At 50.8% G+C, this 23152-nt stretch overlaps 1 protein-coding gene across 1 annotated transcript; it reads left to right on the top strand.

The window, feature by feature from the left end:
• The first annotated feature begins 354 nt into the window (after window positions 1-354).
• Window positions 355-3879, top strand: LOC128821650 (serine/threonine-protein kinase PAK 2-like). Its single transcript, XM_054002852.1, has 3 exons — window positions 355-680; window positions 2321-2458; window positions 3712-3879. Exons 1-3 carry the CDS (start codon window positions 558-560, stop codon window positions 3796-3798), a joined length of 348 nt encoding a protein of 115 aa, XP_053858827.1. The 5' UTR covers window positions 355-557; the 3' UTR covers window positions 3799-3879.
• Window positions 3880-23152: the final 19273 nt, after the last annotated feature.

Below are 23152 nucleotides of genomic sequence, written 5' to 3'. Positions count from 1 at the left end.
AGCAACATCCTTCTCAGAACCGATGGCTCTGTCAAGCTGGGTCAGTGTATTCTTGGTCAGGTGCAGCATTCCAGGGATGTGGGCTGTGGGGCTGCTTTGAGTGACTGCCAGCTTCCCAAAATTGGTGTTGGTGGCAGTGCAGGGAACCCTGCCACAAACTGTGGGCACAGTTGCAACATGCACAGAAGTATGACAAGGAACAAGGACTCAAGAGTGGCGTTGCTCTGTGTGTGTCCCTTCCAGAGGGAGGGAGCTGCAAATCTAAAGCTTCAGAAAAATAAAAGGCTGGAGGTAGTCTAAACAATGAGGCTTTTTTTTTTGAAGTGGCCAATTCCATATTTCCTTGTCTAAAGCCCTGAGGAAACAGAGCATGGACAGTTCTCCAGGAGACTCAACAGCACATTCTTAGACTGAGAGTGGGGAATTCTTTTGCTTGATTTCCTAACTTGAGCTGGCTTTCATGGTTTGTTTTTTTCTCCACAGCTGACTCTGGCCTCTTTGCTCAGCTCACCCCTGAGCAGAGTCGACGGAGCTCAGTGGCCAGCACTTCTGGGTGGATGGCGCCTGAAGTGGTGACAGGTCAACCATGTGGCCCCAAAGTGGACATATGGTCTTTTGGAATCATGGGCATCGAAATGGTGGAACGAGAAGTTCCTTACTGGAATGAAACTCCTGTTTCGGTAAGGTGCAAATACTCACTGATCCTGCTTGTCTTTCTCACCTGTCCCATGGTCAGTGTGCCATTGGACAAAATCCCATTGCCATCTGCTGGCACCACTTCCACCAAGGTCCCCTTCTGAAAATGTCCCTGCAGCACATCAGCATCTGCTGTCGATTTGGTTGCATCAGAAGGGAAGAGGAAGGTAACCAGTTCAGAAACCTAACCAGTTCAGAAACCTGCCATTTTGGCCTCCAGCCATGCCTGACACTTTTCACTTGCTTTTTGAACAATGTTGGAGCTCTGTCTCTGAAGAAAAGGAATTTTTTCCGTGGAATGGTTGGATGTGTGATAAATATCCTTCAAAATGGAGATTGAATCTTCCTAGTTTCAATTTTAGAGAAAAAGAAAAAAGAGAAAAAGTAAATGGAAAAGGAAGAGGAAGAGAAAAGGGAAAAGAAAAAAAGAAAAAGTAAGAGAAAAATGGAAAGGAAGAGGAAAAGGAAGAGAAAATAAGAAAAAAGGGAAAAGGGAAAAAAAGAAAGAAAAAAAAGAAAAAGAAAAAGAATAAAAAGAAAAAGGAGGAAAAACCACCAAAGCAATGCCCAAGCAAGTTCTGCTTGCTTTTCCCTTCATTTACCACAGCACATCAATTTTCCTCCAAACTGTAGCATCTTTTCCCAATCCTGTGGGTCTTCAAAACTTTCAGGCTTTCAAATCATCCATACATTGTTCAGTCTTGCGTGTGGGTGGCCTGGATAAGTTTAGGATGTGTTTTTCTCCGACTGCAGTTAGAATTGTACACTAAACTCTTGGCTGTTTCTGGGTACTTTAACAAGTTGATGAGCTTGCAGCCAGATGCCCAGGGCTGGGATCCAACGTGGGTGGTTGACGCCGGTGCTGTGTTCCTTTACCACAGGAGCAGGGCCACCCCTGGCTTGCACAATTCTAAGGAGAGTGAGGACTCCAGCTCCCCACCATGTCCAGTGGCTGAGCACAGCTGCAGAGAGACAGGATAAAACCCTCTTTGTGACCTTTGGGGCTGTGGGAAAAGCGAAGGAATTTTTCCTCTGGGTTGAAGAAGAAAGTAACAAAGTCTCTTTGGTCACCATCTTTTTCAGTGCCACCAGCACAGAGCTGTCACTATTGTGGTGGGCATTTTCATGGAGACTCCCAGGCCTCCTTCCATTGTTATTTCTGTCTATTTTAGATGGATTCTGCATCTGCATTTTTTTCAAGAGGAGAAAAAAAAAAAAAAACTTGATGATTTTTGTTTCATGGAAGCTGTGCTAAAGGGACCAACAAGCACTGCAAAGATTCCTTTCATGTAATAATCCTTGGAAATAGTATGGATAGAATAAACTCCCCCTTCCAAATAGCCTGTCAGGCTGGTGCAAATCCTCAGAGAAGCAAAACATGCTTTTGCTGATGTAGTTCCCACTAACTAGGTCAGTCAATGAAATCAGCTGCCAAGGCAAGATCTGCTGAATGCTGGAAAAGCTGTGGCTGCATCGGGGTTTGGGTTTTTGGTTGGTAAAGGAAAGTCATCTCTGGGTCTCTCCAGGGCAGTTTCTGCAGAGTGGAGCTTAAACAATGGGATCTGAGAGAGCACTTACAGATGGGAAAGAAGCAGCTGGAGCCTTATGTTTCCTTTTTCCCCAGCCTCAACTCCTGATAGACATACGAGGGACACCAAAGCTGCAGCAGCCCAACCGATTCTCGCCTTGCCTGCGTGACTTCCTGAGCTGCTGCCTGCTGAGAAACGAGGCACAGCGCTGGTCTGCCAAGGAGCTCCTGCAGGTAAAATGCAAAGGGGCTGCAGGTGAAAGAGTGTCTGAGGGATGGGCTCCTCCTCCAGTGAGGTCCAAGGCATCAGATGAGCCCCCGTTCCTCCTCACCTCCACTCTTGGTGCTGTTCAAATGAAAACAGTGAAGAATCCTAGACTGGGCTGGCAGGGCCCTGTGAAGATCATCTGGTCCAAGTGTCCTGCAATGAGCAGGGACATCTTCAAAGAGATCAGATTGCTCAGAGCCCTTTCCCACCTGACCTGGAATACCTGCAGGCATGGGGCACCTACAAGCTCTTGGGACAACCTGTGCCGGTGTTGCACCATGCTCTGAGTAAACAAGTTCTTCCTTAGACCTACTCTTGATCCCCATTTTGTTATTAAAAATATTTGCCCATATTCTATTGTTAAATGGCCATGTTAAAAAAGATGTCCCCCATTTTCTTCAAAGCCACTCTGAAGTCTTGGAAAGTGGCAATAAAGTCTCCCTGGGGCCTGTTCTTCACAAAGCTGAATAACTCCACCTCTCTCCGCATTTCCTGAGAGGACAGGTGCTCTGTTTTCTGGCTGTTTCTGGAACCCAAGGAAGCCAGTCCTGGCAGAGCAGTCTGGAGAGATTTGGCTGTGGGCAGGAGGGGCTGTGGGGGGCTCACTGTGAGCCTCTGAGGGGCCCTGGTTTCTGCCCCCCACCCCACCCTTAGAGGTTTCTGGCACGCAGACAGGGGCAGCTGAGAGGGACTTGTCCCAGCCCCATCTGCTGCCTGGCACGCTCAGGCAGAGGGGAACTGGCCCAGGCTTACTGCCAGGCTGTGTGGCAGAGAGGGAACTGCAGCAGCCAGCGCCACTCGGCTGGCCCTGCTGGGAAGGAAGGTGCCATCCAGCACAGGAGGGGCAGGGCATGGAAAGGTAGACACTGCTCTGTCTCCCTGTGGAAATTAGCACGGTGCCTGTCTCTCAAAGACAGGGACCTATGTGGGTCATTGGAGTTTCCTGAAAGGAAGAAACCCCAGGGACAGAAAGCACCATTTCTAGAGCACTGGCAGGGCAAAAATCCCAGCTAGATGGAGAAACCAGAATAAAGGGATAAGTGGGATTCTGGGCCAGGTTTGCCTGTGATGGCAAGGTCCTGCACATAAAAGATGGAGGTGCAGATGGTCCCATTGGTCCTCTTTCTGCATCTTTCTAGGAGCCAGAGGAATCCTCTGAAATACTGAGCTTGGAAAGTCACGGTTCATTGGTTTTTGTTGTTTTTTTTTCTTTGGGCAGCATCCATTTGTAACACTTGCTGAGCCTGCGTCCTGCCTGGTGCCACTGATTGTTTCAGTGAAGAAGAGGAAGGAGACAAGAATGTGATAATCACATCAGGACCATTACCATTGACTTAGAGTAGGATTGTAGGTTAGAGTTAGGGTTAGGGTTAGGGTTAGGGTTAGGGTTAGGGTTAGGGTTATGATTAGGGTTAGGGTTAGGGTTATGATTAGGGTTAGGTTTAGGGTTACGATTAGAGTTAGGGTTAGGGTTAGGGTTAGGGTTAGGGTTAGGGTTAGGTTTAGGGTTACGATTAGAGTTAGGGTTAGGGTTAGGGTTAGGGTTAGGGTTAGGGTTATGATTATGATTAAGGTTAGGGTTAGGTTTAGGGTTAAGGTTATCATTAGGGTTACGGTTAGGGTTAGGGTTAGGGTTAGGGTTAGGGTTAGGGTTAGGGTTACGGTTAGGGTTAGGGTTAGGGTTAGGTTTAGCATTATGATTAGGGTTAGGTTTAGGATTACGATTAGAGTTAGGGTTAGGGGTTAGGGTTATGATTAGGGTTATGATTAGGGTTAGGGTTAGGGTTAGGGTTATGATTAGGGTTAGGTTTAGGGGTAGGATTAGGGTTAGTGGTAGGGTTAGGGTTAGGGTTATGATTAGGGTTAGTTTTAGGGTTACGATTAGAGTTAGGGTTAGGGTTAGGGTTAGGGTTAGGGTTAGGGTTAGGGTTATGATTAGGGTTAGGGTTAGGGTTAGGGTTAGGGTTAGGGTTAGGGTTAGGGTTATGATTAGGGTTATGATTAGGGTTAGGGTTAGGGTTTTGATTAGGGTTAGGTTTAGGTTTAGGATTAGGGTTAGGGTTAGGGTTAGGGTTAGCGTTATGATTAGGGTTAGGTTTAGGATTACGATTAGAGTTAGGGTTAGGGGTTAGGGTTATGATTAGGGTTATGATTAGGGTTAGGGTTAGGGTTATGATTAGGCTTAGGTTTAGGGGTAGGATTAGGGTTAGTGTTAGGGTTAGGGTTAGGGTTATGATTAGGGTTAGGTTTAGGGTTACGATTAGAGTTAGGGTTAGGGTTAGGGTTAGGGTTAGGGTTATGTTTAGGGTTAGGGTTAGGGTTAGGGTTATGATTAGGGTTATGATTAGGGTTAGGGTTAGGGTTTTGATTAGGGTTAGGTTTAGGTTTAGAATTAGGGTTAGGGTTAGGTTTAGGGTTGGGTTATGTTTAGGGTTAGGGTTAGGGTTAGGGTTAGGGTTATGATTAGGGTTATGATTAGGTTTAGGGTTATGATTAGGGTTAGGTTTAGGGTTACGGTTAGGGTTAGGGTTAGGGTTAGGGTTAGGGTTATGATTAGGGTTAGGGTTAGGGTTATGATTAGGTTTAGGTTTAGGGTTACGATTAGAGTTAGGGTTAGGGTTAGGGTTAGGGTAAAGTTAGGGTAGGATTTTCTTATCGGACTTGGAACAATAGGATTGGAAATGAATAAAGTTTCTGAAACCACACCTCTCCTTGAAGATTCCCTTCTTCCTCACTCTGTGAATAACCTCGTGATTTTCTTATGAATTGTCAGTTGTTTCCAAAAGGTGGAAAGTGACACTTATGGAGTCTTTGGCACAGTGTGGAAGTGGGGAAAGCTCTTCTTCATTCATCTTCTCCAGACCACGCTGCCTTTGGAATACGGCCCACTGGTCTGTTTTTGCCCTGCTGTGGTACTTCTAGTTGAGGCAGAAAGGGCAATGGCATTTGCAGGAAAAACCAAAGGGGGAGTGGGGAAGCCAAAACATCCTGTGCAGATGCAGGCCTTCAGCTGTGACTCCAGAGCACTTGGGCGCTTGCCACTTGGATTTGTATCCCTAAGTGCAATGTCTTTGGCTGGAGGAGAGCCTTGCTCAGCTGAGAAAGCAGCAAGATCAGAGAGGGTGCTCTGAAAGGTCTCCTGCGGTGCAGAGCTGTCAGCGACTGTGAGGTGAGAGCGGGCCCGGCCTTGCCGGGGCTGGAGCCGCAGCAGAGCCCCGGCAGAGCCCGGAGCAGCCTGAGCCTCGGCAGAGGCAGGCTGCCAGGAGGCCCTTGTAGCTGCAGGAGGCAGCAGCCCGGCCCTGCGTGCCTCTTCCTGGCCCCGGGTGCATCCTCCGCTCTCAGAGGCCAAGCGGCAGCTGGCTGCTGCCGAGGGGAAGCGGAGCCCTGCTGGGCACAGCCCAGCCCGGAGGCATTGGCCGTCTGGAGTCTGCCCCGGGCGAGAGAAAGGGGAAGGGCAGCCGAGGGCCGGTGGCCTGGCTGAGCATTCCTACTCTTCTGCCGGCTGCCCTGTGACTCCTGGGAAAGCTTAGCAGTGTGTGCAGCACTCTGGGCACCGGGGGAGGGAGCCGGGCTGCTGGGCAGGCTGGAGCCCAGGGCAGCGTCCTTCAGGCACGGCACTTCTGCCAGGGGAGCCGAGGCCAGCGGTGTTACAAATAAACTTGTTTTAATAGGTGGGAGTGGTGATGGGTAAATTGTGTCGGGTGGGTTGTAGGTAATTGTTAATTAATGTAACCAATTGTCAATGTAATGAATTGTTAAATTGTTAATGTAGTAAGTGGTTGTGAGTTACTGTTAGTTACGAAGTTTAATATGTACCATTAGTTAAGTGTTTGTGCACAGTTGCCAATGGGGGGGGGGGGGGGGAGGCCAGGTGCATCGGAGAACGACATCATCAGTCCAACCTGCTATTGGAGAAACAGATCAACCAATGGTGCCTCGAAGTTCAGGAATGATTGGCCAGAAATGCACCATCTTATAAACCAATCAAGGACCAGAAAAGGAGCCAATCAACGAGAGGATCAAGAACGCACCAATCGACAGCCTCCAGAGACTTTAACAACCCCGGGTGCTGGCCACCCCGGGTCTTTCCGCAGACTTTGTTGCCAAGGAAACACCCTGTGCCTGTGCACAGTTACTGTTGCACGTTGTTACTTTCTGGCTTGCCGCTGAGGTCCTGGGCTTATCCTGGGACCTTGTCCCCAGCTGTCTGTGATTTTAATAAACAGGCCCAAATTTTTTTAACATATTCTGGCTTTGAATTTGCCTGTTCGTAACAGCGGGAGGCAGTGACAGCTTGTCAGCTCCCGTCTGCAGGAGCCGGTGCCTCACACAGCTCTGGGAGGAAGCGCCTGCAGTCCTGCAGTTCTGCACTGAGCCAGAGCAAAGGTGGGAAATGCAAAGTGTTTTGCAGGAATACTCAGGGCCAGCAGGCCAGCCTGCTTTGTGCTGTCTGGCGCACAGCAAGCGCTGTGCAACGCAGCTCTGAGCTGCTGGGAGAGAGGGAATTGGGGACGTGCCTGAGGGTTTTGCTTGAGTAGTCAACTGATTGGGAAGAGAGCAGAATAATTGCAGTTGGCAATCTGTGTTTTCTTCATTAATTTCTGAAAGAAAGTCACAATGTGTTGTGGGTATTGTCAAAGAAAAGCCTTATAAAAAAATCAGGCTTTGCTCTGCTAAAAATGACCAGCTGGCCTGTTATGTCTTCTACATACAGCTAGCTAACTTCCCATGTGAAAAATCATAAAAATGACTGCAGTTATTACAGTTTGCATCTGGAATAAACAAGAAATCTGTCCTATGAGAGTCCACAAAGGAAAAAATGTAAACACCTGAGTAAAAGAGAGAGTCTTAGCACTTCCACACAAAAACACCTTCTCAGCAATGAATTGTGTGGCAAGAAAACAAGCAGGCAATTGGAGTTGAACATCAGGTCTGTGAAAATGGTATAAAAATGAGTTATGTGAATAAAGAGTTGCCTTTCCCTGCACGAAGAAACTGAGTCCCATCTACTTTATTGACACAGCAATGTGGCTTTACTCAGCAAGAGCAGTCGCAGGGTGTATTGATGAAAGGCTTGTGTTTGATTCCCAGAATGGGAAGGAGAGGCGCTAAGTGTAACAAATAGGGCTTAGTCTTGTGAATTCCTTTAGCTTTAACAGGCAGCACTGAACCCTGTATTGCCCCATTGCCGTGCTTAATGTGTGCAAGTGGCTGTTTTAGCCTTGAGAATAAAGAGAGCGGTCCTGCTAAGAAGGTAGCTGGAATGCATTCAAAGGGAAGGAAGTGTTTTTAGGAGGCTCTTGACCAGCAATGGAGAATTTGAGGAATGGAATATTTCCCAAACGCCTGAGTCAGGAACTGGAGTCGTGTCCAAGGCCCTGCCATATTTGATCCATTTTTGAGCAGGTTGACAAGACAATGAAGAAAAGTGTATTGTTTAATGGATGGTGTTATGGACAAATTCAACTGGGGAGGCCAGTTATAGATAAATCAATTAAGAAGATGTCATGGTTGGACACTGGCGCAATGCCAGCGTCCCCATGAAAATGCACCTTCCTTAAATAAATGCTGTGAGATGTTATCAGGAACAGAGCAGGCCCAAGCTTAATAACAAAGAAAAAAACTTTATTAAACTACTACTAATACAGAAAACACATAAACTAAATCCAGGATGAAGACCTTTTAAACCACCCCTCCTCCTCCCAATTCCAAAAACACCCAGCCATGAAACATCACCCGAGATTCTTGATCAAATTACCACCCTTCAGGTAATCTATACTTAAACTATCAAGGGAGAGAGAAGTCTCTCTTGCACCACAGACCCCCCAGGAAACACAGCTGCCCCCCTGTGTTTCCCTGTCACACATGGCAACCGCCCGGAAAAAAAAAATCTGCCAATGTGACACTCTCCATTCCATGTCACAGTGCTCTCACCACCGTGCATGGACAGACTGCTCATAGGGCTCCTTTAAGGATGCTTTGCCACAGACCCAAAGATACAACAGTTCAGCTTCTCATCTTGGGACTACAGTCCCCCCCATTTTCCCCTGGGGCCGAGGGGTCCAAAAACAGGACTCATCTTCTTCCCGAAGACAGAGGGCATCACCATTCCCTCTTCAGCTTTCTTCGTTTCTCGCCATTCTTGTGCTGTTCGAAGCTGAAACAGGTCTCCCTGGGTCACCACTGCATCCCCCTAAAATGCAGTCTCTATTGCAGGAGATTTTGGTTCAGTCTATGGCTAACAAGAAAAGTCCAGCCAAAAGCTACTTCATCATCTCCTCCCACTTAAATATTTCTTCTTCTAACATCTCAAGTCCCGGACTATCTCTCTTCCACTACAAATCAAGGAGGAGTAATACTTTTAAAAAGCCCTCATTTCCTGGAAAGGGTTAAACGTTCAGACTCCCTGGACGGCTGATATCTCGGTCCAGCGTTCCGTCTCCCATGCTGGGCATCATCCCCCCCCTTTCTCCTTCTCCTCTGCCGGCAAATTTCCAGGTGCCGCCAGGCTCTCTGTCACTTTCCCTCTTGGGGGGGGGGGGCAAAGGCATCTCCACTTCTCTCCACCCTTCCGTCCACAGGAGCTGGCTCGGTTCCAGACCCTCAGCCCCTCGGCCTACCTGGACAAGGCCGCGTGGCTTCCCCTCCCCCACCCAGCCCATGGCTGGGCAGGGGAGAGCCTGCACTCTCTGACCACCGGAACCAAAAGAGACAGTTCCCCTGGGAGTTCTTGCTTTTAACCCCCTGTGTTCTCAGAGGCGTGTCTATACTTTCAGTGGTCACTCCAGGTGCCAATATCCAAACCTGACCACTGATTGGTTTGACCCAACTTCCTGGAAAAAATTCACTTCCATGTCAAACCAAGACAGAAGAATTTATTAAGCAAGTGGTAATGAGCAAAAGACAGTGCTGGGTGGACCGAGAGTCTCTGCTCTACCACGGCGTGCCCTCCCCCCTTGCCCTTTTTTGTTTTTATAGTCCATTTTTTTTTCTTCTTTCCAGTTTATGTATTTTCTCTCAATGCACTCTGCGCCTGTGCAATTGGTTGCTAGGGGGTCCTTTTTTTCTGCCCTTGGTGGTCGTAGGGATGAAGGCTCCTCATCTTCCTTGCAGATTGTCCTTGGCCTAAAAGTTAACTTGCATATAATTAGTTACACAGTCTTCTATGCTACTTGCATCTGCACAATTCTTAAGCAGGATACTTGCTGTTCCCTCGGGCCCCCCCCTCCTTCTCCTCCCACACCTTGGAATTCCCTACTCAGTTCAAATTCTTCTCTCCTTCAATGCTCGTTTTGATGAAGACCTTTTTATTTATTACAGGTGGGAACATGATCCTTGAAGGAGAAGCAATGTATTGGTCAATGGGTGGGCAGTTAAGGTTTGAAAGGGGAACAATGCATAAGGGAGCTGTTGTTGGCATGGGGTCGGTATCGTGAGCCACCGCGGCTTCATCTCACGCGCCGGCCATGTGTGAGCTGATGCTGTAACTGGGAAAATTCCGCTCCTGCGCAGGAGATATAAGGCCTAGTTCTGGGCTGGAGGGGTGAGAAGGACGAGATGCACACCCTTTTGATCCAGGGGAGGTCCTGGAAATGAACTGCCTACCTGCCCACACCAAGCACCACGCTCCATCTCCCTCTCCTGCTCAGCAGATTTTTGGGAATCCAGGGGTTGGTATGTATTATTTGCCACTGGAACTAATGGAATAAATTTGCTTTGCAAGCCCAGTTGTGTCTTAGATTATTTTGTGCATGAGTCTCCTCCTGAACCGGTGGCAATGACCACCAGGGACCTACAGGATACTCCTACTCTGCTGTCAATCAATTCTGAGAAATGATTTAAAGATGTCAAAGAATTGGGAGTAATGTTTAGCCTGTGAGTTTCAGCAAAGTATTGACTCTGTCTTAGTTCCATGGATACAAACTAGTAAGTGAGATTGCTGGGTGTGCAGGTGTTAGGGAAGTGATTCCCTATGCACCGAGTACTGAAATAAACAAATGCCTCCTTTCTATGCCTGAGCTGGCAGCAGGGATCAGGCCCTGCTTGGTAACTTTCATTTTGGCAACTTCTGTGAGCAGGTAAGAAAGGTCAAAATGAAACCTTTTCCAGCTATTCCCCTCTGCTTCATCTTTTTAGGCACCAGAACTCTGTGCCACAGGTGGCCTGGCTGTGTGCAGAGCAATGCAGCCCCCACAAACCCCTTGATTTCCCCACAAGCTGCCATGCCTTGTTCCCAGGTGTGCCCAGCTCTGCCAGGAGAAAGAGCCCGCAGCGCAGTGGGCACCGTGCCCTGCCCAGCCAGGGCTCTCTGGCACAGAGCAGCAGCAGCAGCTCCAGCGCCTTTCAACCCACTCCTGCCTTGGCTTCTCCTGGGGCACAGAAGCCTCTGGAAATCAGCATCGCCAGTCGCATTCCAGCTTGGAGCAGCTCCTGCGGGCAGGCAGATGCTGCCAGTTTGACTGCTCCCAAAGGGGAATAAAGGCAGAGATGTACATGCTCAGGAGCCCTGGGCATATCCAGGAAACGTGTAAATATGTGGGAGATTTGTGAGGAATTATTTCAGCTGTTATGCCAACAGTGCCTTCTCTCCTGGTTCTGTGTGTTCTAGATGAGTAATGTAACAGTTGGCTCTCCCAATTAAGAGGTAGATAGTATGTGGATGTTAAAATGTATAGTGATGTTATTGTAATATATCCTCCCATAGTCTTATTTGCCCTCCCCCTTGTAACAGCCTTGGTAGTCAGGGCTTTTGGGGAGGGCTGGCTTGTGACCAGGAGGCGCGGTGTAACAACACCTGACCTCCAATCAAGATGTAAGAAAGTAATCTCCACCAGTGGACAGCAGAGAAAGAGTTGACTGATAAAACTTTGGAGGGGCTAAGGGTATAAAAGGCAGAGCATCCGTTTTGTAGATGAGCTGCTCGTAATGGTCATAGAGACTCCCAGTGCTGCAATTTTTCCTTATTCAGTCCTTTGTTAAGGTTTATTAAACCTTTAACATTTTAAAAGTGAGCGTCATTTCTCAGATGTGCAGTGCTTTGGGCTATTCTTTTGGTCAGCTTTCCTTTGCTTGGGTCCCATCTGAGTGCTTCGTTGGGGTACAGGCTGTAGGTACTTGGTGCGCTCTTGGAGTTACTCTTGGATCCCTTGAACAGCAGGGTTTGGCCCACAAAGGGAATTTGTGCTACTTTGTGACAGAGGAGAACTTCCCAGGCTATTTTGCCTTTGCTGTACAGATGGTTGGTTATTGCTTTGCATCAATTCACAGGCCAATATAGAGGGTTTGCATTGTGATGTCAGGGCATGGTTGCCATGCGGTCATGGTGACATCAGAAGGTTGCTGTGGTGCACAAAAGGCCTCAGCGTCAGAGCAGCCCTAGGCCTTGCTCAGTGCAGGATGCTCAGTGCATCCTCTTGGTTGAGGCACGTGTCAGTGGGCAGCTGCACACTGACAAGAGCCTTGTTTTTTCTCGTGTTGGAGTGAATCTGCGCAGCAGTGCTACAATGATTGAGCAATTTGCTGCTGCATTTGTCACTGTTTACGGCGTTTCTTATTCTGCCTATTACCTGACTAACCTGGCACGTAAGTAGAGGTTTTCCCTGGGTGTAACCGAACCTGGCTTTTGTATGTCTTCCTGCTCTTAGTGACTGAGTTATTTTGAAACAGAAGGAGCATTAGGGTGCCACTGGTTTGGGAAAGCTCCTGTCAAGAGGTTCAGCTAAAAAGGGGGTGTCTGTAGGCACAGGGGCAGCATTTGCAAGGGAACCTGCAGGGGTTCTGGTCCCTCCACAGGAGAATCTGAGGAAGCAGAGTCTGTCATTTCCTCAGATTGCTGGGACAAGCAAGACAGCTTTGAAAATGTAAACTGGAGAACTCCTTGGAAGGCCTTCTAAAAACTCTGCAGTTGTTCCCAGAATTCAGGGAAAGCTTCTTTCTTTCTACATTTTGTCATAAAAGGATTTGAGTGCCTAACTTGACCCTTGACTGAGTGCTAAAATAGTGATTCCCTTTGCAATGAAATGCTAACTCCAAAGCAGTGAGTATCTGCTCCTGAACCCTGGAGCTGCTGCTGTGCTGCGTCACAATAGAGCTGCCACAGCTCAGTGGAATTTTGGGGAAGCTTTTCTGGGCAACTGTTTCCAGCAAGTTAATGAGAATTAGTGCATACAACTGATTAATAAAAAAAAAAAAGGGCACTGGAAGGAGAGAATTTTTAAAGATGTGTTATCTGTTCGGTAGAACAGGAGCATTGAGTGTGAAAGAACAATTTGCATATTCTTGATCACGTTTATATTAATTTACCAGCTAAACAGGCCAAAGTGTAGGCACGACCAAGAATATGGTCCTGATCTCTTGCTGGTTGTGTGAATGAAATGTGTCTCCTGGAGGGATGTTGTGAAGCAGAAAATACTCTCTGTTTGCGATTCTTGTTCTGTGGGATTCACCAGCCCAGGCAGTTTTCTGACAGCATCTGCTTAATTTTCCCTTGCCCACTACAGGTCACGTGAAGCATGTATTCAGTGGTGCTGATGCTAAGGTAAGTGAGCAAGGAAAATTTCATCTTGGTGGTGTTTAGGTATTGTAGAGTACGCTGTGAGCTTAGCCAGAACAAGTAGACTGTTCAGGGCCAGCTATGCAGGCCAAAAGAAAAACCATTTTCATTCCTTCAGCAACAAACAACAAGGCAAATCTGGATATTTCCTAATTTCCATCTCAGAGCCTTGAAGTCTTACAACCTAAGATTTGCAGAGAGAATATTATTTGCTAACACCAAACACGGATGAATACTTAATAAACAGCAATTTCCTATAGAGTTCAATTAGCCCATTTTAAAAAAGCCACAGTGACTTAGATTTTTATTCCTATCAAACATCAGGAAACTTCCTAAAAAAGATGTGGTTGTACAACAAGAAGGACAAATTAAAATTGTGGATATTGTATTTAAAGTCAAAGGGGCAAGTTTGTGGTGGGGGACCTGCGTGGGCCAAAGGACCCAGGGGTGCCGGTCAAGAGCAGCTGAAGGTGGGCCAGCGCGTGGCCAGGGAGCCAAGATGGCCAAGGGCGTCCTGGCCTGTGTCAGCAAGAGTGGGGCAGCAGGAGCAGGGCAGGGAGCGTCCCCCTGGGCTGGGCAGCGCTGCGGCCACAGCTGGGAGTGCTGTGCCCAGTTGTGGGCCCCTGTGAAGCAGAAAGTCCTTGAGGGGCTGGAGCGTGTGCAGAGGAGGACACGGGAGCTGGGGAAGGCTGTGGAGCGCAAGGCCAAGGAGGAGGTGCTGAGGGAGCTTTAGCCTGGACAACGGGAGGCTCGTCAGGGCCCTTCAGGCACACTTCCATAGATCCATAGAGGACAGCGCTCACCCCAAGGCCTGCTTCCCTGCCAAACCTCCCCGCTCTGCATCCAAGTGCTTTAGCCATCTGAGCAGGTGACACTTCCAATTTGTGGTTTCTTGGCTTGCTAGGAGGAGAAGCCCTGCTGATTTTCTCTCTTCCCAGCAAGCAAAGATGCTTCTGCACAAGCTTTCCTGCCCTTTTCCTGCACCGAATGGGATTCTGATCCACTTTTACTTTTCCATGTGTGCCGCAGCAATAGCAAAGGCCTTGCTGGCTATTTCCTACTTTTCCATTTCACAGCTTTCAAGAGCTAAAAGCTCCCTTGTGCAGAGGCACTGTGCCTTGCAGATAGCAGCCATGGAGGACTATCAAATTCCTAGGCAAATTCCTAGAGTTCTCTTGAATTAGCCCATTTCAATCTGTCCGGAGTGACTTAGAATGCCATTGCTAAGAATGCTGATGATTCTCCTTCAAAGAGGTGGTTGTAGATGCGAGGAGAAAGGAGGTGCTAAACGATAGGTAACGGCCTGTCCCTCATGTTTCTCTCTTGTCACAGATAACAGAAGCAGCAGCAGTCTCTGCCCTGGCTCCCTCTGCTCCTGAGGAAGAAGCCAAAGAAGAGCAAAATGCGCAAGATGACCACAAGCCTGCAGCTGTGGTCACAGCAGAGCCTGATGGTTCCAAGAGAGTAAGTGCCAGTTGTGGGTGGTGCTGTCTTTAGTGCAAGGCAGAGCTGCAAGTTTCTGAGCAGCCAGCACTTGCTGTTGCTGGCTGAGGATGCTGAGTGCTGGAATCCCGCAGGACGCGGCCATTTCCTGCAGGCAGGGACAGCTAGAAATTGGCCTCTGGCCTGTCACCTTGAGGCACCCAAGAGCTGGGCTGTGGCTCAGCTTCTGCCTGCTTGGCTCAGTGAAGCTCTGTCTCTGGGCTTCTGCAGGGCCGTGGCCATGGGCTCAGGTGCTCGTGCTGGACGTCACGGGGCTTTCTTTAGTTGTTTTCCCTTTGTGCAAAGGTGTGTTTGGCTTGTGGAAGTGTTCTGCAGTTTTCTGGAGCAGTTCTTCACTTGTACAGTCTCTTTTGGCTTTTGATAAGCGGCAAGGAGATGATTGCGTTGTCCATGAAGCTGGGGCAGGCCATTCTTGTGGGGTGAGGCCAAAGGAAGCAAGTGCCTTGTAGGGAAGGCTTCTTGCCAGGCAAAAAGAAGAAGGGGCGAGTTTCTGTGGTTGCGTTTTGGGATGAAGCCTGCAGCTTTGGAAATGGCATTAGTGCCTCGGGTGGGGGTGAAGCTGCAAGTCCTTGACTGCTGTCTTGTGTTGCTGAGAAGAGGAAGGACATCTTGGAATTGTGGGTGCTGTATTTGACGTCAAAGGGGCAAGTTTGTGGTGGGGGAGCTGCGTGGGCCCAAAGGACCCAGGGGTGCCGGTCAAGAGCAGCGGAAGGTGGGCCAGCGCGTGGCCAGGGAGCCAAGAAGGCCAAGGGCGTCCTGGCCTGTGTCAGCAAGAGTGGGGCAGCAGGAGCAGGGCAGTGAGCGTCCCCCTGGGCTGGGCAGCGCTGCGGCCACAGCTGGGAGTGCTGTGCCCAGTTGTGGGCCCCTGTGAAGCAGAAAGTCCTTGAGGGGCTGGAGCGTGTGCAGAGGAGGACATGGGAGCTGGGGAAGGCTGTGGAGTGCAAGGCCAAGGAGGAGGTGCTGAGGGAGCTTTAGCCTGGACAACGGGAGGCTCGTCAGGGCCCTTCAGGCACACTTCCATAGATCCATAGAGGACAGCGCTCACCCCAAGGCCTGCTTCCCTGCCAAACATCCCCGCTCTGCATGCAAGGGCTTTAGCCACCTGAGCAGGTGACACATCCAATTTGTGGTTTCTTGGCTTGCTAGGAGGAGAAGCCCTGCTGATTTTCTCTCTTCCCAGCAAGCAAAGATGCTTCTGCACAAGCTTTCCTGCCCTTCTCCTGCACCGAATGGGATTCTGATCCACTTTTAGTTTTCCATGTCTGCCGCAGCAATAGCAAAGGCCTTGCTGGCTATTTCCTACTTTTCCATTTCACAGCTTTCAAGAGCTAAAAGGTCACTTGTGCAGAGGCACTGTGCCTTGCAGTTAGCAGCCATGGAGGACTATCAAATTCCTAGGCAAACAGAGTTCTCTTGAATTAGCCCATTTTAATCTGGCCGGAGTGACTTAGAATGCCATTGCTAAGAATGCTGATGATTTCTCCTTCAAAGAGGTGGTTGTAGATGCCAGGAGAAAGGAGGTTCTAAACGATAGGTAACGGCCTGTCCCTCGTGTTTCTCTCTTGCCACAGATGACAGAAGCAGCAGCAGTCTCTGCCCCGGCTCCCTCTGCTCCTGGAGAAGAAGCCAAAGAGGAGCAAAAGGAGCAAGACGACCACGAGCCTGCAGCTGTGGTCACAGCAGAACCTGATGCTTCCAAGAGAGTAAGTGCCAGTTGTGGGTGGTGCTGTCTTTAGTGCAAGGCAGAGTTGCAAGTTTCTGAGCAGCCAGCACTTGCTGTTGCTGGCTGAGGATGCTGAGTGCTGGAATCCCGCAGGACGCGGCCATTTCCTGCAGGCAGGGACAGCTAGAAATTGGCCTTTGGCCTGTCACCTTCAGGCACCCAAGAGCTGGGGGCTGCGGCTCAGCTTCTGCCTGCTTGGCTCAGTGAAGCTCTGTCTCTGGGCTTCTGCAGGGCCGTGGCCAAGGGCACAGGTGCTCATGCTGGAGGTCACAGGGCTTTCTTTAGTTGTTTTCCCTTTGTGCAAAGGTGTGTTTGGCTTGTGGAAGTGTTCTGCAGTTTTCTGGAGCAGTTCTTCACTTGTACAGTCTCTTTTGGCTTTTGATAAGCTGCAAGGAGATGATTGCGTTGTCCATGAAGCTGGGGCAGGCCATTCTTGTGGGGTGAGGCCAAAGGAAGCAAGTGCCTCGTAGGGAAGGCTTCTTGCCAGGCAAAAAGCAGAAGAGGCGAGTTTCTGTGGATGCGTTTTGGGATGAAGTGTGCAGCTTTGGAAATGGCATTAGTGCCTCGGGTGGGGGTGAAGCTGCAAGTCCTTGACTGCTGTCTTGTGTTGCTGAGAAGAGGAAGGACATCTTGGAATTGTGGCTGCTGTCTTTGACGTCAAAGGGGCAAGTTTGTGGTGGGGGAGCTGCGTGGGCCTAAAGGACCCAGGGGTGCCGGTCAAGAGCAGCTGAAGGTGGGCCAGCGCGTGGCCAGGGAGCCAAGAAGGCCAAGGGCGTCCTGGCCTGTGTCAGCAAGAGTGGGGCAGCAGGAGCAGGGCAGGGAGCGTCCCCCTGGGCTGGGCAGCGCTGCGGCCACAGCTGGGAGTGCTGTGCCCAGTTGTGGGCCCCTGTGAAGCAGAAAGTCCTTGAGGGGCTGGAGCGTGTGCAGAGGAGGACGCGGGAGCTGGGGAAGGCTGTGGAGCGCAAGGCCAAGGAGGAGGTGCTGAGGGAGCTTTAGCCTGGACAACGGGAGGCTCGTCAGGGCCCTTCAGGCACACTTCCATAGATCCATAGAGGACAGCGCTCACCCCAAGGCCTGCTTCCCTGCCAAACATCCCCGCTCTGCATCCATGTGCTTTAGCCACCTGAGCAGGTGACACTTCCAACTTGTGGTTTCTTGGCTTGCTAGGAGGAGAAGCCCTGCTCATTTTCTCTCTTCCCAGCAAGCAAAGATGCTTCTGCACAAGCTTTCCTGCCCTTTTCCTGCACCGAATGGGATTCTGATCCACTTTTACTTTTCCATGTCTGCCGCAGCAAGAGCAAAGGCCTTGCTGGCTATTTCCTACTTTTCCATTTCACAGCTTTCAAGAGCTAAAAGCTCCCTTGTGCAGAGGCACTGTGCCTTGCAGATAGCAGCCATGGAGGACTATCAAATTCCTAGGCAAACAGAGTTCTCTTGAATTAGCCCATTTTAATCTGGCCGGAGTGACTTAGAATGCCATTGCTAAGAATGCTGATGATTTCTCCTTCAAAGAGGTGGTTGTAGATGCCAGGAGAAAGGAGGTGCTAAACGATAGGTAACGGCCTGTCCCTCATGTTTCTCTCTTGCCACAGATGACAGAAGCAGCAGCAGTCTCTGCCCCGGCTCCCTCTGCTCCTGGAGAAGAAGCCAAAGAGGAGCAAAAGGAGCAAGACGACCACGAGCCTGCAGCTGTGGTCACAGCAGAGCCTGATGCTTCCAAGAGAGTAAGTGCCAGTTGTGGGTGGTGCTGTCTTTAGTGCAAGGCAGAGCTGCAAGTTTCTGAGCAGCCAGCACTTGCTGTTGCTGGCTGAGGATGCTGAGTGCTGGAATCCCGCAGGACGCGGCCATTTCCTGCAGGCAGGGACAGCTAGAAATTGGCCTTTGGCCTGTCACCTTGAGGCACCCAAGAGCTGGGGGCTGCGGCTCAGCTTCTGCCTGCTTGGCTCAGTGAAGCTCTGTCTCTGGGCTTCTGCAGGGCCGTGGCCAAGGGCACAGGTGCTCGTGCTGGAGGTCACGGGGCTTTCTTTAGTTGTTTTCCCTTTGTGCAAAGGTGTGTTTGGCTTGTGGAAGTGTTCTGAAGTTTTCTGCAGCAGTTCTTCACTTGTACAGTCTCTTTTGGCTTTTGATAAGCTGCAAGGAGATATTTGCGTTGTCCATGAAGCTGGGGTAGGCTATTCTTGTGGGGTGTGGCCAAAGAAAGCAAGTGCCTCGTTGGGAAGGCTTCTTGTCAGGCAAAAAGCAGAAGGGGCGAGTTTTTGTGGATGCGTTTTGGGATGAAGCCTGCAGCTTTGGAAATGGCATTAGTGGCTCGGGTGGGGGTGAAGCTGCAAGTCCTTGACTGCTGTCTTGTGTTGCTGAGAAGAGGAAGGACATCTTGGAATTGTGGCTGCTGTATTTGACGTCAAAGGGGCAAGTTTGTGGTGGGGGAGCTGCGTGGGCCCAAAGGACCCAGGGGTGCCGGTCAAGAGCAGCTGAAGGTGGGCCAGCGCGTGGCCAGGGAGCCAAGAAGGCCAAGGGCGTCCTGGCCTGTGTCAGCAAGAGTGGGGCAGCAGGACAGGGCAGGGAGTGTCCCCCTGGGCTGGGCAGCGCTGCGGCCACAGCTGGGAGTGCTGTGCCTAGTTGTGGGCCCCTGTGAGCAGAAAGTCCTTGAGGGGCTGGAGCGTGTGCAGAGGAGGACACGGGAGCTGGGGAAGGCTGTGGAGCGCAAGGCCAAGGAGGAGGTGCTGAGGGAGCTTTAGCCTGGACAACGGGAGGCTCGTCAGGGCCCTTCAGGCACACTTCCATAGATCCATAGAGGACAGCGCTCACCCCAAGGCCTGCTTCCCTGCCAAACCTCCCCGCTCTGCATGCAAGGGCTTTAGCCACCTGAGCAGGTGACACTTCCAATTTGTGGTTTCTTGGCTTGCTAGGAGGAGAAGCCCTGCTGATTTTCTCTCTTCCCAGCAAGCAAAGATGCTTCTGCACAAGCTTTCCTGCCCTTTTCCTGCACCGAATGGGATTCTGATCCACTTTTAGTTTTCCATGTCTGCCGCAGCAATAGCAAAGGCCTTGCTGGCTATTTCCTGCTTTTCCATTTCACAGCTTTCAAGAGCTAAAAGCTCCCTTGTGCAGAAGCACTGTGCCTTGCAGTTAGCAGCCATGGAGGACTATCAAATTCCTAGGCAAACAGAGTTCTCTTGAATTAGCCCATTTTAATCTGGCCGGAGTGACTTAGAATGCCATTGCTAAGAATGCTGATGATTTCTCCTTGAAAGAGGTGGTTGTAGATGCCAGGAGAAAGGAGGTGCTAAACGATAGGTAACGGCCTGTCCCTCATGTTTCTCTCTTGCCACAGATGACAGAAGCAGCAGCAGTCTCTGCCCCGGCTCCCTCTGCTCCTGGAGAAGAAGCCAAAGAGGAGCAAAAGGAGCAAGACGACCACGAGCCTGCAGCTGTGGTCACAGCAGAGCCTGATGCTTCCAAGAGAGTAAGTGCCAGTTGTGGGTGCTGCTGTCTTTAGTGCAAGGCAGAGCTGCAAGTTTCTGAGCAGCCAGCACTTGCTGTTGCTGGCTGAGGATGCTGAGTGCTGGAATCCCGCAGGACGCGGCCATTTCCTGCAGGCAGGGACAGCTAGAAATTGGCCTTTGGCCTGTCACCTTCAGGCACCCAAGAGCTGGGGGCTGCGGCTCAGCTTCTGCCTGCTTGGCTCAGTGAAGCTCTGTCTCTGGGCTTCTGCAGGGCCGTGGCCAAGGGCACAGGTGCTCGTGCTGGAGGTCACAGGGCTTTCTTTGGTTGTTTTCCCTTTGTGCAAAGGTGTGTTTGGCTTGTGGAAGTGTTCTGCAGTTTTCTGGAGCAGTTCTTCACTTGTACAGTCTCTTTTGGCTTTTGATAAGCTGCAAGGAGATGATTGCGTTGTCCAGGAAGCTGGAGCAGGCCATTCTTGTGGGGTGAGGCCAAAGGAAGCAAGTGCCTTGTAGGGAAGGCTTCTTGCCAGGCAAAAAGCAGAAGAGGCGAGTTTCTGTGGATGCGTTTTGGGATGAAGTGTGCAGCTTTGGAAATGGCATTAGTGCCTCGGGTGGGGGTGAAGCTGCAAGTCCTTGACTGCTGTCTTGTGTTGCTGAGAAGAGGAAGGACATCTTGGAATTGTGGCTGCTGTCTTTGACGTCAAAGGGGCAAGTTTGTGGTGGGGGAGCTGCGTGGGCCCAAAGGACCCAGGGGTGCCGGTCAAGAGCAGCTGAAGGTGGGCCAGCGCGTGGCCAGGGAGCCAAGAAGGCCAAGGGCGTCCTGGCCTGTGTCAGCAAGAGTGGGGCAGCAGGAGCAGGGCAGGGAGCGTCCCCCTGGGCTGGGCAGCGCTGCGGCCACAGCTGGGAGTGCTGTGCCCAGTTGTGGGCCCCTGTGAAGCAGAAAGTCCTTGAGGGGCTGGAGCGTGTGCAGAGGAGGACGCGGGAGCTGGGGAAGGCTGTGGAGCACAAGGCCAAGGAGGAGGTGCTGAGGGAGCTTTAGCCTGGACAACGGGAGGCTCGTCAGGGCCCTTCAGGCACACTTCCATAGATCCATAGAGGACAGCGCTCACCCCAAGGCCTGCTTCCCTGCCAAACATCCCCGCTCTGCATCCATGTGCTTTAGCCACCTGAGCAGGTGACACTTCCAACTTGTGGTTTCTTGGCTTGCTAGGAGGAGAAGCCCTGCTGATTTTCTCTCTTCCCAGCAAGCAAAGATGCTTCTGCACAAGCTTTCCTGCCCTTTTCCTGCACCGAATGGGATTCTGATCCACTTTTAGTTTTCCATGTCTGCCGCAGCAAGAGCAAAGGCCTTGCTGGCTATTTCCTACTTTTCCATTTCACAGCTTTCAAGAGCTAAAAGCTCCCTTGTGCAGAGGCACTGTGCCTTGCAGATAGCAGCCATGGAGGACTATCAAATTCCTAGGCAAACAGAGTTCTCTTGAATTAGCCCATTTTAATCTGGCCGGAGTGACTTAGAATGCCATTGCTAAGAATGCTGATGATTTCTCCTTGAAAGAGGTGGTTGTAGATGCCAGGAGAAAGGAGGTGCTAAACGATAGGTAACGGCCTGTCCCTCATGTTTCTCTCTTGCCACAGATGACAGAAGCAGCAGCAGTCTCTGCCCCGGCTCCCTCTGCTCCTGGAGAAGAAGCCAAAGAGGAGCAAAAGGAGCAAGACGACCACGAGCCTGCAGCTGTGGTCACAGCAGAGCCTGATGCTTCCAAGAGAGTAAGTGCCAGTTGTGGGTGCTGCTGTATTTAGTGCAAGGCAGAGCTGCAAGTTTCTGAGCAGGCAGCACTTGCTGTTGCTGGCTGAGGATGCTGAGTGCTGGAATCCCGCAGGACGCGGCCATTTCCTGCAGGCAGGGACAGCTAGAAATTGGCCTTTGGCCTGTCACCTTGAGGCACCCAAGAGCTGGGGGCTGCGGCTCAGCTTCTGCCTGCTTGGCTCAGTGAAGCTCTGTCTCTGGGCTTCTGCAGGGCCATGGCCAAGGGCACAGGTGCTCGTGCTGGAGGTCACGGGGCTTTCTTTAGTTGTTTTCCCTTTGTGCAAAGGTGTGTTTGGCTTGTGGAAGTGTTCTGCAGTTTTCTGCAGCAGTTCTTCACTTGTACAGTCTCTTTTGGCTTTTGATAAGCTGCAAGGAGATGATTGCGTTGTCCATGAACCTGGGGTAGGCCATTCTTGTGGGGTGAGGCCAAAGGAAGCAAGTGCCTTGTAGGGAAGGCTTCTTGCCAGGCAAAAAGCAGAAGAGGCGAGTTTCTGTGGATGCGTTTTGGGATGAAGCCTGCAGCTTTGGAAATGGCATTAGTGGCTCGGGTGGGGGTGAAGCTGCAAGTCCTTGACTGCTGTCTTGTGTTGCTGAGAAGAGGAAGGACATCTTGGAATTGTGGGTGCTGTATTTGACGTCAAAGGGGCAAGTTTGTGGTGGGGGAGCTGCGTGGGCCCAAAGGACCCAGGGGTGCCGGTCAAGAGCAGCTGAAGGTGGGCCAGCGCGTGGCCAGGGAGCCAGGAAGGCCAACGGCGTCCTGGCCTGTGTCAGCAAGAGTGGGGCAGCAGGAGCAGGGCAGTGAGCGTCCCCCTGGGCTGGGCAGCGCTGCGGCCACAGCTGGGAGTGCTGTGCCCAGTTGTGGGCCCCTGTGAGCAGAAAGTCCTTGAGGGGCTGGAGCGTGTGCAGAGGAGGACGCGGGAGCTGGGGAAGGCTGTGGAGCGCAAGGCCAAGGAGGAGGTGCTGAGGGAGCTTTAGCCTGGACAACGGGAGGCTCGTCAGGGCCCTTCAGGCACACTTCCATAGATCCATAGAGGACAGCGCTCACCCCAAGGCCTGCTTCCCTGCCAAACATCCCCGCTCTGCATCCATGTGCTTTAGCCACCTGAGCAGGTGACACTTCCAACTTGTGGTTTCTTGGCTTGCTAGGAGGAGAAGCCCTGCTCATTTTCTCTCTTCCCAGCAAGCAAAGATGCTTCTGCACAAGCTTTCCTGCCCTTTTCCTGCACCGAATGGGATTCTGATCCACTTTTAGTTTTCCATGTCTGCCGCAGCAAGAGCAAAGGCCTTGCTGGCTATTTCCTACTTTTCCATTTCACAGCTTTCAAGAGCTAAAAGCTCCCTTGTGCAGAGGCACTGTGCCTTGCAGATAGCAGCCAGGGAGGACTATCAAATTCCTAGGCAAACAGAGTTCTCTTGAATTAGCCCATTTTAATCTGGCCGGAGTGACTTAGAATGCCATTGCTAAGAATGCTGATGATTTCTCCTTCAAAGAGGTGGTTGTAGATGCCAGGAGAAAGGAGGTGCTAAACGATAGGTAACGGCCTGTCCCTCATGTTTCTCTCTTGCCACAGATGACAGAAGCAGCAGCAGTCTCTGCCCCGGCTCCCTCTGCTCCGGGAGAAGAAGCCAAAG

Source organism: Vidua macroura, chromosome Z (genome assembly GCF_024509145.1).
Source record: "Vidua macroura isolate BioBank_ID:100142 chromosome Z, ASM2450914v1, whole genome shotgun sequence".
Classification (NCBI taxonomy): Eukaryota; Metazoa; Chordata; class Aves; order Passeriformes; family Viduidae; genus Vidua; species Vidua macroura.
This window is presented reverse-complemented; position numbering and strand designations above follow the sequence as displayed.